The sequence below is a fragment of the Lynx rufus genome, unplaced genomic scaffold, assembly GCF_022079265.1.
Source record: "Lynx rufus isolate CCGP_SWC_20201006 ecotype Redwood Valley unplaced genomic scaffold, mLynRuf1.p SCAF_14, whole genome shotgun sequence".
Lineage (NCBI taxonomy): Eukaryota > Metazoa > Chordata > Mammalia > Carnivora > Felidae > Lynx > Lynx rufus.
The window spans coordinates 26143116-26157071 of NW_025814828.1; the positions used below are offsets into that span (position 1 = coordinate 26143116).

General features: G+C 40.0%; 1 protein-coding gene across 6 annotated transcripts in view; it reads left to right on the plus strand.

Moving 5' to 3' along the window:
* The window catches only part of GK (glycerol kinase), a 78390-nt gene extending 70739 nt beyond the window's left edge, over positions 1-7651 (plus strand). For 4 of the 6 annotated variants that reach the window (XM_047076042.1, XM_047076037.1, XM_047076039.1 and 1 more), the window contains one exon: positions 4824-5963. In XM_047076042.1, the coding sequence (XP_046931998.1) occupies positions 4824-4834 (11 nt within the window). In that variant the 3' untranslated portion in view covers positions 4835-5963. Of the gene's footprint in view, positions 1-2931; positions 5964-6901 lie in introns of those variants that run through there. The other 2 variants (XM_047076038.1, XM_047076041.1) reach the window with 2 other exon arrangements.
* Positions 7652-13956: the final 6305 nt, after the last annotated feature.

The following is a 13956-nucleotide window of genomic DNA, read 5'->3' on the forward strand; positions in this document are numbered from 1 at the left end:
TTAATTGCAAAATTACCACAAGACCAGTTGATCCTTTCACTTTGTTTGCATACCTTACTGTCAATAAACTTCAAATGAAAGAAAAAGTTGATGAAAGAAAATTACATGATTTCTTTAGTTCTGCTGTCAGCATTGATGATAAAAGTAATTTGATTTTTTTGAGAGTTGTAGATTTTTTACATTGTTTTTTTTGTTACAATTAGACCGCAGTGCGTTTAAGCCAGTTTGTAAATGTTGTGAAGTCGATTTATGAAAATCACTCTAATGTATATAATATGTTGAGTCTCTAAGCCGTACATTAAATCAGAATAATAATATTCAGCCAATGACATGCTAATTGTATTTCTTTAAGCAGTGTAAGCCATATAACCATATATCAATAAGCTGTTATTCTGGAAAAATAGTATGTTCTCTTAATTTCTGATGCAGTTTGCCACTTTCGAAGAAGTCATATTTCTTATTTCTAACTATATTTGAATATACCGTAAACAATTTTTAGTATACATTTGTGTGTCTTTAAAATGTAGAAGTGATTGGAGATTTGATACTTTTTGGAGAGAGCTTATCATAAATGATGAGCTTGGCTTTGCACTCCGCGTTTGCACTCCAGACACGCCAAAACAACATTTTGGAAACAGTTCACATTGGTTTAAATGTGTTTAAATGCACACAGCTATTAAATAACCAGCGTGTGTGTGGAGATACCGGTCAGTCACCAAAAAGGATACATTTCCATTAAATCCATGCCACCTAAATTAGTACGGACTTGTGAATGCAGGCCCTGCTCACGATCTTCTTCGCAAACTAGAACTCACTGTAGCCATGTCAGGAAAGCAGTTCTCAGAACTTAGCGTAACTAAAAAAACAACAAACAAACAAACAAGAAAAACCACCTAGCATAACTGATGGCTTGCTCTAAAAGAACTAGAATATATGTTCCCTTTCCTAAAATCAGGTTAAAATGTGGCCTCCACAAATGTGGAAACAAAAAGAAACCTTGTTTTTATCTGGAAAATAACATGAGCAATGGTAAAATGAAGAAAAATGGTTTATATCCCTCTTTAATCTACCTTCTAAGGAGAGAGAAATACAAGGCAAGGGGAAAAAATCCTCTCCCAAAAAGGCAAAGAAATGACAATCCAGTGGTTGTATATCCTTAAGATTTGGAGGTTAATTTTGAATAGGCTTCGTTTATAAAGAGCATTAAATATTACAGAAACATAATTTTTAAATTCAAGAAAAGCATATGTGTATAAAGAATATTCTTTAACGGAAGGGATTTTGACAGAATTCAGGTTAGGAAATATCAAAACAACCATATTCTCCGGCAATTTTTTTATTATTTTTTTAACTTTATTTATTTGAGAGAGCATGCATGAATGTAAGGGAAGGGCAGAGGGAGGGAGAGAGAGAGACAGAGACAGAGACAGAGGGAGGGAGGGAGAATCCCAAGCAGTCTCTGTGCTGTCAGTGCAAAGCCAGACACAGCGGGATCCCATGAACCAGGAGACCATGACCTGATCCAAAATCAAGAGTCAGATGCTTAACCTACTGAGCCACCCAGGCATCCACGGGGAGTTTTTTAAATTTATTTATTTTTATATACATTTTTTAATTTTTTAATTTTACTCATTTATTTATTTTGAGAGACACAGAAACAGCATGAGTAGGGGAGGGGCAGAAAGAGGGAGGGAGGGGCGCCTGGGTGGCTCAGTCGGGTTAAGCGTCCGACTTCGGCTCAGGTCACGATCTCACGGTTCCTGCGTTCGAGCCCCGCGTCGGGCTCTCTGCTGACAACTCAGAGCCTGGAGCCTGCTTTGGATTCTGTGTCTCATTCTCTCTCTGCCCCTTCCCCACTCGTGTTCTATCTCTGTCTCTCAAAAATAAATAAACGTCAAAAAAAATTTTTTTTAATCAAAAAAAAAAAAGAGTGGGAGGGAGAGAGAGAATCCCAAGCAGGCTCCGCACCATCAGCACACAGCCCGGTGTGGGGCTCCAACTCACGAAACTGCAACATCATGACTCGAACCAAAACCCAGAGCTGGACGCTTAACCGACTGAGCCCCCCAGGCGCCCCGGCAGTTTTTTTTTTTTTTATGTAAAATCACAGGGCACCCAGCTGGCTCAGCCGGTGGAGCTTGTGACTCTTGATCTTGGGATCATGAGTTTGTGCCCCATGTTGGGTGTAGAGTTTTTACTATGAATAAACAGATAGATTGAGCCCCGTATTGGGTGTAGGGTTTATTATAAAAAGCTAGATCAATACACTGATTGATTGGCTCATACAATTTAGTGTATAATTACAGTAATATTGTCAGGTATATTTCCTTACACACAGAAAGTTCCATGTATAAAAGAAAACAAAACCACTAAGTCCTACTCCTGAAATCATTACTACACCGTATGCTACCTAACTTGGATTTAAATGAAAAATAAATTAAATTAAGAGAAAAAAGAAAACAAAACGAATATTTTAGCATAAAGTAGGGTTCGAAGTTCACTTTCAGCAGAGCACTATAACTCTTTTCTGATAGCTAAAGGATCTGTAATTTGAACCTTGGGGGAATTGGATTGCGCATTGAGTCTCTCCGGGGGAAGAGTCCGGAAAGCTACAATCAACAGCCTCCCAAAAAGCTCTCTCTCCATCACCTCTCTTTTGCTTTGCCAGTAGAAGGCTTATGCGGGTCTATATGTATTATGTTCTTGGCTACTTGCGGCATGCTGTCTGTATTGTTTGTTAACTATCATAAGCCTTCGATATTGATTATATTTTTGATTGAAAGTAATAACTCTTTGCTAGCTTTTACGAATATACTATTTTTATAACTTATTTTGTTTTGCTGTCATGTGATTCTTAACACAAATATTGTAATTATGTGTCTCTCTTTTGGTTTGCTTGACTGGAATCCCCTTCTACTTGGATGACCACAGGTGACCCTAGTATCTTCTGTAGTCTACCCTTGGGCTTTTTTATAGTGAGTAGCATGGTAATGTTAATCGGAGCAAGGTACATCTCAGGTCAGTTACTCTTTAAATTAGACAATTTTATTAGTTAGAGCTAATGTATTTGTGTATAACTCAGCAGAAAATGTTCAGTGTTTTTCATTCTCCCTATGCGTAGGAACCTGGAAAATCCACGAAAGGTCTAATTAGTTAGACCACTTAATCCTTGAGGCGGTCAGAATGGAGGTCTGCGACCCTGCTTCATTCTTTTATTTGCAGTAAACGGCAATTTCTTTGGGGGGTACTTTGTGCCGGCAGCTGCAGCAGTAAAGCCAACGTGAAAGTAGTCTTATGAATGCTTAAATGGAAGGACTTTCCAGAGTGACAGATGACCGTTTAAGTATACTTCTGACGTTGCATTGCATTGGCTTTCAAACGTCCAGAAGTTGGTCACGCTTCAAAAAGTTTGCTCTGCGGGTCTTAATGTTTCAGTTCTGGTAAGAGTTTCATCCAGAGTATGTCTGAGCAGAGTCTCCGGAAAACTCTAGAACTGGGGAAACCTGATAGTGACTTTTATTTTAGTTGCAAGACTGTGTTTTGTGAACTGCAGTTTTAAAAATTATTGCTAAAAGAAATTGGAGTTGAAATTAAAGCCGAATTATTTTTTGCACATCAACTTCTGAATATTCTTAGAAATGTACAATTGCTCAGCATGTTGTAAAATACATTGCATCACCTGGGTTAAGTCGAATTTAATAATCCTTTTTGGAAGGGCTTAGATGGCAATGACTTCTTCCATATGTTACCAAGAAAGTGAAATGTTTCTTAAAGTTTCATAATTAGGGAAAGACTTGAATGATTTCTCCGAATTAGACGGTGGCCTGGGTTTCACGTACAAAATGTAAAGTTAACTGATATGGAGGGAATGTCCAGATTGTAGAAATCAGACAAGCCTTAACTCCACTGGGCATCCTCAGTTTAGAGCTGTATATAAATATGGGATGAAAATTACTGACATCAGCAGAACATGAGGTTACCTGTTAATGATAAAAATACGGGTTACTTGCATGAGAACTTAAAACTAGATTACCTTTTTTCCATATTTTTCCTACCCAGGATAAATGTGTTCAAATCTTTTGCTTTCATAAAAACAATGCCTCATACTGGTATTAGTGCTCTAGAAGACCTTACAAAGGGCTTCGATATACTTAAGCGTTTACGGAATTAGCAGGTGTCCATTTTTCTTTCTGCTTCTTGTGAATGTTTGGTGGAAAAGTCTACCTATTCCCTGGAACTATAATTTAGATTTATAAAGAAACTGAGATGCTATTTTAGGAAAGGCTCTATTATTGTTTCATTATCCTCAGTTTTTCTGGATGGTTTGGAAAAGGGAGAAAAATATTGCAACCGAATGTTTTCACTGATTTTTTTTTTGTTTCTCCTGTTTGCCTCTTGGTACCGTGACAGGACAAAAATGCCTGCTCTCCCTGAAAATTGAGACATATAGCCTATCTCTAAGTTAGGGGGTACGTTACTTGCGGAATTCTTAGGCTTCCAAAGAGATAAGGTTACCACCTTTAGGTTCTTTCTTGGTAACATATGCTGAGATTTGAGAACACTGGGGATTGTTCTTGGTAACATATGCTGAGATTTGAGAACACTGGGGGTTGTTTGCCTTGGTAAACAGTTAGCAATAGTGTTAATATTTGCTGAGTTTGGAATTGGCCTAGTTATATTTGTTACCTTTTAACTCTGAAGCCGTAGTTAGAAATCATGTGGAATTGGTAGCTCCAGAAATGATTAAATAGTCTTCATTGCCTTAATTCTTGAACTGCATGTATGTTGTTATTGATATATGTGGTTTTTGTCCCCCGTTTTAGGTATCCCATAAATAATACCAACTCATGGATTCCAAAGATGCGAGCTCTTTGCCTAATGAGAGAATCCAACAATTGTCTCTTAATGTGATGACACTATTCATAGACTCTGATTTTATTTATAAGCCACTTGCTGCATGACCCTCCAAGTAGACCTGTGGCTTGAAATAAAGAAAATGCAGCAGAAAGAATGCTATAGAAACATTTGGTGTGTTTTTTAACTTCAAGAGTTAAGATTGGACCAGCCACCTTTGGGGTGGTTTGGGGATTGCCATCACGTCCTGCCCCATTCCCTCTGAGATCTAGGAAGAATTCAGACCCTTCATTGGAATCTTTCATCAAACATATTCAAACGCTGATGGTCTGGGATTTGATTCTCTGCACTACACACACTTGATTCAGAGGTGGTAACTAACCAGCTACAAATGAGTGGCCTTTTGTTTGTTTCTGTTTGACAGACCCTCAAAGGCCTCTTTTCTGCACATTAAGGAGACCACAGCATCTTCACTGAATGTTTAACTGGAAACCTCTGCTAAATTCTTGAAATGGAAACTTAGTGCTCTCATAGCTTAGATATTTTTCGGAAAGGTATTGGCCAAAACTGAAACTCTTCAGACATTTTACGTGGTCTTGCTAATTCACTGAATTGCTGTCTGGATCTTACAGGGAAGGACCCTTTTTTCTTTCTTTTTTCATCTCTCCTTTTTATATTTCTTACTTTATATGTATAACATACATGCCTGTCTATTTTATATACTGAGAGTAGCCCATTTATAAATTAAGAGTACATTTTACACGATCTCACTAATTACACTGAATTTCTGTCTGGATCTTATAGGGAAGAACACTTTTTTTTCTTTCCATCTCCTTTTTATATTTCTTACTTTGTATGTATAACATACATGCCTTTATATTTTATATACAGAGGGTAGCCCATTTATAAATTACGAGCACATTGTATCCAGTACGGTATAATGGGACTGGTCTTAAGTGGACCACTATGTGTATAAATATTTTGGGGAAAACACTGTGTACATTTTTGGGCAACAGTTATGCATATTTACCAGGAGAAACTTTTTCTTAAAGAGCCAGCATTTGAAGTTTAAGTATATGTTCTATGTCAATAAAAGAAAATGTACTTTATTATGACTTCACCCATATTTCTTCTACCTTACCTTTTTATTTCATTGTTTTGGCTGGATATGTTCCTTAAAAAGGAAAAAAGAGAAAAGCTATGGAATGCTATGGTAAACCTTGTTTTCCAACACAAGCTCTAGTCCATATAAAGTTACTTTCCTTTGACATACTTTTAGACATATTTGGGATTCTTTTGAGGGGATATGAAAAAAGGCTAAACACGTAAGTAGAAAAAAACTTTAGGAATAAAGCCAAGGCTCTCTTTCTATCCAAATATGTTATTCATTGCTGGTAAGCAATCATAATTTCTATTTGAGATCCCGGGGAGATATCTCCACTTCCTGTCCTATTACAACTGAAGTAAGGTTTGCAATTAGAAACGGCTGCCAATGAAACCAAGAACTTCTTAAAATATGTAGTATTACATGTTATAAAAACCAACATAATCTAGCCTCTTGATGTCAATTTTTTAAATCGTGAAAGTAATTTCTGCTTACCACCAATAAGAAAATAACTGCCTCCTAATTATTTTCCTCACCCAGTGCCGAAAATGGGCAAATATGTATATATTAGCATAGCAGGTGTTGTTTGGAACGAATGGTCGCTTGCATTTGCGGTCCTGATTGCGCCGTTGCTAAATTAGGGAGTCTACTTGGATTCCATTAATGCAGCCGCCGCTCTCGTGACAAAGTGTTATGGAAAGGTACTGTGAAATCATTACTGGGTGGTGAGGGCACTTTTACACATAATTCTGTTTCTACAAAAGTAGGTTGAGTTAATTGTACATAATTGTTAAATCGCTGTTCAAATAATTTTAAGATGACGTTAATTTTCTAGAAATGGCAATATTTATAAATGTTTGAAGGTGTGCACATTGATATTGAATGATAAATTGACTTAAAATAAGTTGACCCCTCATTCTTACTTGCATCTCTCATTTATAGACTAGAACTTAGATCAGAGTTAAATCGAGAAAGATGTCTCAGGAAACCCGCAACTCCACTCTTAGCCCTTGAAAAGGCACACTCTGAAGAATGAACCAAGAGCCTACAAAGTAGTTTCTGGAATGAAGGGCACCTTAATCATCGTATGGGAAAAGGACTCCCTGTTCCACGTCAGCATCCAGAAAATACCCGGTGAGGTCAGCAGTCATCAGTAGGGTCTCACGCGGTTCACCATGCCTTTCTGCCAGCTTCATTCATTCTCTTCTCTCTACCTGGGTTGGCCGTTGGCATCCAGTATGTCATTGTTCTCTCAGCCTGACAGCCAGTGCCCCAGTCTTCTGTTCTCTGGTTAATCAGGAGGACAAGTAATACACCTGTGCTTCTATAAGGACATCTTAGAAGTCTTAGTGTCTCTTTTGCGGTGCCCAAGCTCGGTTCTTGGGTTTCTGAGTGTTTTCTCTCGTGTGGGAATGAGGAGTGATAGCTACTTGTGACAAACCGACAAGCCAGAGGTGTCACAGCACAGAAACCAGCAGCATTGACAGTGGGGTAGGTAGTATTTAACTCACGGTGTCTACCCAATAGTAAATGGAAGTACAGAAAATTTGTTGCCGGCTCTAAGGAGGTGTAATTGACACACAGAAAACCGCACATCTCTAATGTATACAGTTGGACGGGTTTGGATGCGTGCAAACACCCCCGATACCATCACCACAATCGTGGGAATAAACATATCCACCTCCTCCAGAAGTTTCCTCGTTTCCCTCTGCTTTGTGTGTGTGTGGTAAGAATGCTTAACAGGAGATCTACCCTCTTAACAACGTATTAAGTGCACGGTACTGTGTTGTTAACTGTATAGACGTTATACAGCAGATCCCTTGAACTTACTCTTCCTGCAAAAAAAAAAAAAAATTTTTTTTTAAGTTTATCTATTTATTTATTTTGAGAGAGAGCACGAGCGGGGGAGGGAGAGAGAGGGAATCCCACGCAGGCTCCACACTATCAGCGTGGAGCCCGATGCGGGGCTTGAACTCACGAACCACAAGATCGTGACCTGAGCTGAAACCAAGAATCGGACGCTTAACCAACAGAGCCACCCAGGCGCCCCCGAGCTTACTCTTCTTGTGTAACTGTAACTTCTTACCTACTGAACAGCAGCTCCCCCTTTCCTCATCCCCTGCTAACCACCAGCTCCTTCTCTGTTACTATGAGTTCGATGTTTTTCTTTCCTTTTTAGATTCCACATGTAAGTGAGATCACGTAGTATGTGTCTCTCGGTTTCTGGCGTTACTTCACTTCGCACAGTGTCTTCCAGGTCCAATGATGTTGCAGATGGTAGGATTTCCTTCTTTTTTGAGGCTACATAATATTTCATTGTATGTATGTACCACATTTTTCTCTGTCCCGACGCGGGGCTCGAACTCACGGACCGTGAGATCATGACCTGAGCCGAAGTCGGTCGCTCAACCGACTGAGCCACCCGGGCGCCCCTCCCTACTGTTTTTTTTTTTTTTTTTTTAGCGGAGGCACCATTTTACATTGCTGCCACCCATGTGCAAGGGTTCCAAAAATTATTTTTAACTGAAGTTTTATAGCTTATTTTATATAAAAATATTTAAATAACGAAGTCTTCTTGATCCATTGTTTTTTGCAACAGAACAACTTTCATAAGGTCATATAATAGAAACCTGAGTGACTTTGGGGGCACCTGGCTGCGTCTGTCAGTGGACCACGTGACTCTTGATCTTGGGGTTGTGAGTTCGAGCCCCATGTTAGGTATAGAGATTACTTAAAACATAAAATCTTTTAAAAAAAGAACGAGCTGTTCAACTAGACGGATATCTTTATTTGCCAGTTTTCATCCTAGTTCAGGTAACTAGTTCTATCTAACAGCATAATAGCCGACAGCATGAAGATATTTTTATTCTTTCTCTCTCTAAATTGTTTAAGGAACCTCTACGTGCCACATGGGTTTCAAACTCACAACCCCAACGTCAAGAGTCTCACACTGTACTGACTGAGCCAGCCAGGCACCCCCTAAATACTTCGTTTTAAAAAGTAGCCTCAGGCCTTTGTCCTTTCTTGTTCAGTATTACACTTAAGTAGCTTTTTAAATTCCTCATTATGAAACCTGGTATTTTTCTCATTGCTTCCTTATTGTCTAACTAGTTTACAGGTAGATTTCATAAGTATCCAATTCCTTCGTTTGTCACCAAAACAATGACAAAAGAATGACACTGTAGAAACATGGCAAGCTATCCAGGAAGAGTGAAAAGACGAGTACCTAGGCGTGTTCTCTTTCTACTAAAAAAACAAAACAAAACTAGGAGGTTTGCCCATGCTGCAAGAACAACTAAGAAGCCTTTGATAGTGTTCACTTACTGGGAAAGAAAGCAGTGATAACTGGTCAGGTGAGCGACAAGGGTGAGAAAACAACTTTTCGGGGTGTGTGTGAGAGCAATTAACCTAGTTTAAATATATATGATTGTTGATATGTGTAGTTTTGAACCGAGCTCATGTATTAACTGTTTATAAATCGAAAATTTTTAGCTCAAATTCAGAGGTCCTTGTACATGGATGTTTGTGGCAGTACTATTCATAGTAGCCAAAAAGAGGAAACAATCCAAACGTCTATCTGTTCATGAGTGGACGAACAAAAGGTGGTATATCCAGCAAGTGGAATATTAGCTATAAACATGAATAAAGCACTGATACATTCATGTTGTAACACGGAAGAACCTTGAAAACTATGCAAAGGGAAAGAAACTTTAAAAGCCACGTGTGGGGGCACCTTGGTGGCTCAGTTGGTTGAGCGTCTGACCGGCTCAGGTCACGATCGTGCAGTTTGCGATGTTGAGCCCCACGTCCGGGCTCAGTGCTGTCAGCACAGGGCCTGCTTTAGATTCTCTGTCCCTCCCCAGCTTGCGTGCGCTCTCTGTGTCAAAAGTAAACATTAAATGGGGCGCCTGGGTGGCTCGGTCGGCTAAGCGTCCGACTTCGGCTCAGGTCATGATCTCACGGTCTGTGGGTTCGAGCCCCGCGTCGGGCTCTGTGCTGACAGCTCGGAACCTGGAGCCTGTTTCTGATTCTGTGTCTCCCTCTCTCTCTGCCCCTCCCCTGTTCATGCTCTGTCTCTTTCGGTCTCAAAAATAAATCAACGTTAAAAAAAGTAAACATTAAAAAAAGCCACATATTGTATGATTCCATTTATATGAAATGTCCAGAATAGACCATTCCGTAGAGAGAAAGTGGGTTAGTAGTTGCCAGAGTCTGGAAGGAGGGAAAATGTGAATCAACTGCTAATGGGAATGGGTTTTTTTGGGGGGGGTGATGAAAATGTTCCGGAATTAGACCGTGGTGATGATTGCACAATTTTGTGAATATACTAAAAATCACTGAATTTACACTTTAAAGGGGTGTATTTATGGCATAAGGTAGTGACCCACAGGCCAAATTCAGCCCGCAGGCTTGTTTAAAACAGCAGAATTGTTTTTCATTTGCATTTATGTTAAATCGGCGTATGACCAGTCCCTGATGGCACGTGAGTTTATAATCTCTAAAAGGAGCCCTCGGAAGGAAGGCTCCTTGAAAAAATGGAGGTTAATAAATTTAATTCCTTTTCGTTCTACTTTCATTTACTTTCTCAGGCATCTAATACTGGAAATAAGGAAAATTCTTTAGTTACTAATACATAAAAGATTACGATGAAACAAAAGATCTGGCCTTCCATTCACCTTCCCAGGGTCCCGTGGTTTTACCACCACATTTTTCTTTACTCGAGACATTATAGGAAGAAACAGTAGGTCTGTTTGTAATCTACCTATTCAATTAAATATAAATCTAATTCAAAGGACAGTGAATATTTGCCAGGTTACAGTCTAAATGGTTTCTCTGCCTAGAGAGCTCTTTTTTTTTTTTAAATAAACTCTACGACCCCGAGATCAAAAGTCGTATGCTGCACTAAGCCAGCCAGGCACCCCCCAGGGAGCTCCTTGTAAAACCATTCCTTGGGGCACCCGGCTGATTCAGTCAGTAGAGCGCGTGACTTGATTCCGGGGTCCCAAGTTCAAGCTCCAAGTTGAGCCTAGTGCTTGCTTTAAAAAAAAAAAAAAGAGAGAGAAGAAACAGATGCCTGGGTGGCTCAGTTGGTCAAGCATGTGACTCTGACTTCGGCTTAGGCTGAGATCCTAGGGCTGTGGGATCGAGCCCCAGGTCGTGCTCAGTGCTGAGTGTGGAGTCTGCTTGGGATTCTCTCCCGCTGGTCCTCTCCCTGTGCTTGCTCACTCTCTCTCTTTGTCTCTCTCTCTCTCTAGTAAAAAACAAAAACAAAAACAAAACACTTGGGGCGCCTGGGTGGCGCAGTCGGTTAAGCGTCCGACTTCAGCCAGGTCACGATCTCGCGGTCCGTGAGTTCGAGCCCCGCGTCAGGCTCTGGGCTGATGGCTCGGAGCCTGGAGCCTGTTTCCGATTCTGTGTCTCCCTCTCTCTCTGCCCCTCCCCCGTTCATGCTCTGTCTCTCTCTGTCCCAAAAATAAATAAACGTTGAAAAAAAAAAAATTTAAAAACAAAACACTTAAAACCAAAACCAAACAAAAAAACTCTGAGCATTCCTGTCCTTTTTTTTTTTTTTTTTTTTGGATCAACTAGGTTTTTGGAAATAATACTGCTCTTAGAAAAATTGGAAAATAGATTAGAAAGAAGAGTAGAAAATAATCAGTAATCCTGAAATGATGCCTCCGGTTATTTTTATTTTTTTTCCCAAACTTTCAGTGAATGTGTTCATAGATCTTGAATGTTCATAAACTTTATGTAAAAATGTTGACACATGAACAACAGGAGGTGTCGTGTGTATGGACACATACAGGTGAACCAGAGAAATCTAAAACTTGCATAGGGATGGTAAATACCTCTGGAAGGGAGACCGTGGAATCGGGGAACCTGCAAAGTTGTGTTTCCTTGAAAACCTAAGAGAGCTAAAGCTGATATAGCAAAATCTTAAGCTCTGCCACTTCGGACACACGTATTTACTCTCGACTCTTCTGTGTGCTTGAAATAGTTTAAGGCGTATTGCCCTCCTAATTGTATGTGTCTAAGCCCATCCCTCCGTGTCCATTAGTGCAAGCTGGCTAATTGAACTGCCCTCCCTGGCAACTGCACGGGCGTCCCAGGAAGAAGGTTGCCTTTCTTTTCTTTTTTTTTTTGGGGGGGGGGGGACAGAGAGAGACAGAGCATGAACGGGGGAGGGGCAGAGAGAGAGGGAGACACAGAATCGGAAACAGGCTTCAGGCTCCGAGCCATCAGCCCAGAGCCCGACGCGGGGCTCGAACTCACGGACCGCGAGATCATGACCTGGCTGAAGTCGGACGCCCAACCGACTGCGCCACCCAGGCGCCCCGAAGGTTGCCTTTCAAAACCAAGGAAAGAAAATCCTCCCTTCACATGCAGGTTCTTTGGTTGAGCCAAACGAAAGATTTGTTTCCCACAACTGGAAGAAGAACTGGTGAAGGTACAAGTGTCCACATAGATTTCTTTCACCTGATCATAGAAGACAGGATGTCAAACATAATGGTTTTTTTATTGAGTTCTATTTTAGACACCCTAATGCCACCATGAAGGGATTCTAACATGGACATCTCTCCTGAAACGTCTCATACATCCGGTCACGGTTTATGAAGCCACGTGTAGCATACAAGCTTCCCCTGTCTTTTCCAAGTGCATGACTTGTAGTCTCACTCTCTGATCAGGTTGCTAAAAGCCATGCGGAACCGGATCCGGTGGCCTGGTCATCTATGGGAAAGCTGGGGCTGTTTCTTGTTAGGAACAAATTTAACCCCTAGGTGGCGCTGCTCTCCACAGTCAGGCTTCTCTGTCTTCTCCGGCCTCTTTCCCATCAGCTGTAATGTGTACTGCACAAGTTGGCTGGGGTACTACTGACCGCTCGGAATCCTAGTTAAATGACAGCACTGGGACCACGGGAGATGTCCGTGATGCTTTCGTGCGGGGATCACAGAAACCAAAGGCTTAAACGAAGTCAATCCATGTATACTTCCTGCAGCTTTGATTTTCCTTAGTCTTTTCAGGTCACCGTAAAGTTAGATTTATAATTCCCTTCGCAATCTCTGGTTTAACATGTATCAATTATTTAAAAACTGGAGTATCTCTGGTAATTACACGTTACATGCTTTTGCTAAATTTATTCAAAAAGATCTTACAACCCGTTATCTTAAAAGCTATTTTTTTCAAACGTGGCCATTCATAATTGGCTTTGGGAGTGACATGGTAGAATCATCGTGCCCCCATTTTCCCAACACCAAGCCAACTGCTTTTCATTTTTCTTCTACTCTGTTTGTTTTATACCTATTCGGTTCCAGAAAATTATAACGAAACAATCTCATAACAGTCCACAAACATGATCAAATCAAGACCAAAGGTTGCTAATTGTACCGTATGTTGATATGATTATTGCCTCAATGCCAAACAAATCTTTTTTAACTCTTGTGGATGTCGTTAGCTTTTAACATAGTAAGCTTTACAACGTTATTAAGAAAATATTCTTTATCACTGCAACCCATCCGCATTTAGATCATTTGTCCTAAGCACCGTAAGCACTTTAGCATCCAACTAAAATAAAACTTGACTACTTTAGAAAATGGTGAAAAATCGAATTTATAGCATATTTTGTAGCAAAAAAAACCCCAAAAAACAAAAAAACCTTTCCACAGTTGCATGAGACTGAAGGGTTTACTTTGAAAAACCAATCACGCTCTAGATTCGCATCAATGTTAATCAGCTGCAAATAGGATTAAAGTCCTTTAATCACAAAACAGTTATTGAGCCAACAACTTTAACATCCTAATTCTTTGGCATCTTTTGAGTGAAGTGTATTTGTTTTTGTTTTAAATTTTATTTATTTGTTGACGCTCAATGTGAGGCTCAAACTCACAACCCTGAAATCAAGAGTCACGTGTTCCACCAAGTGAGCTAGCCAGGCGCACCGAAGAAAGTATATATTTTAAATTGAATTCTTTTTGTATAAAATATTTTTGAAAGAAATT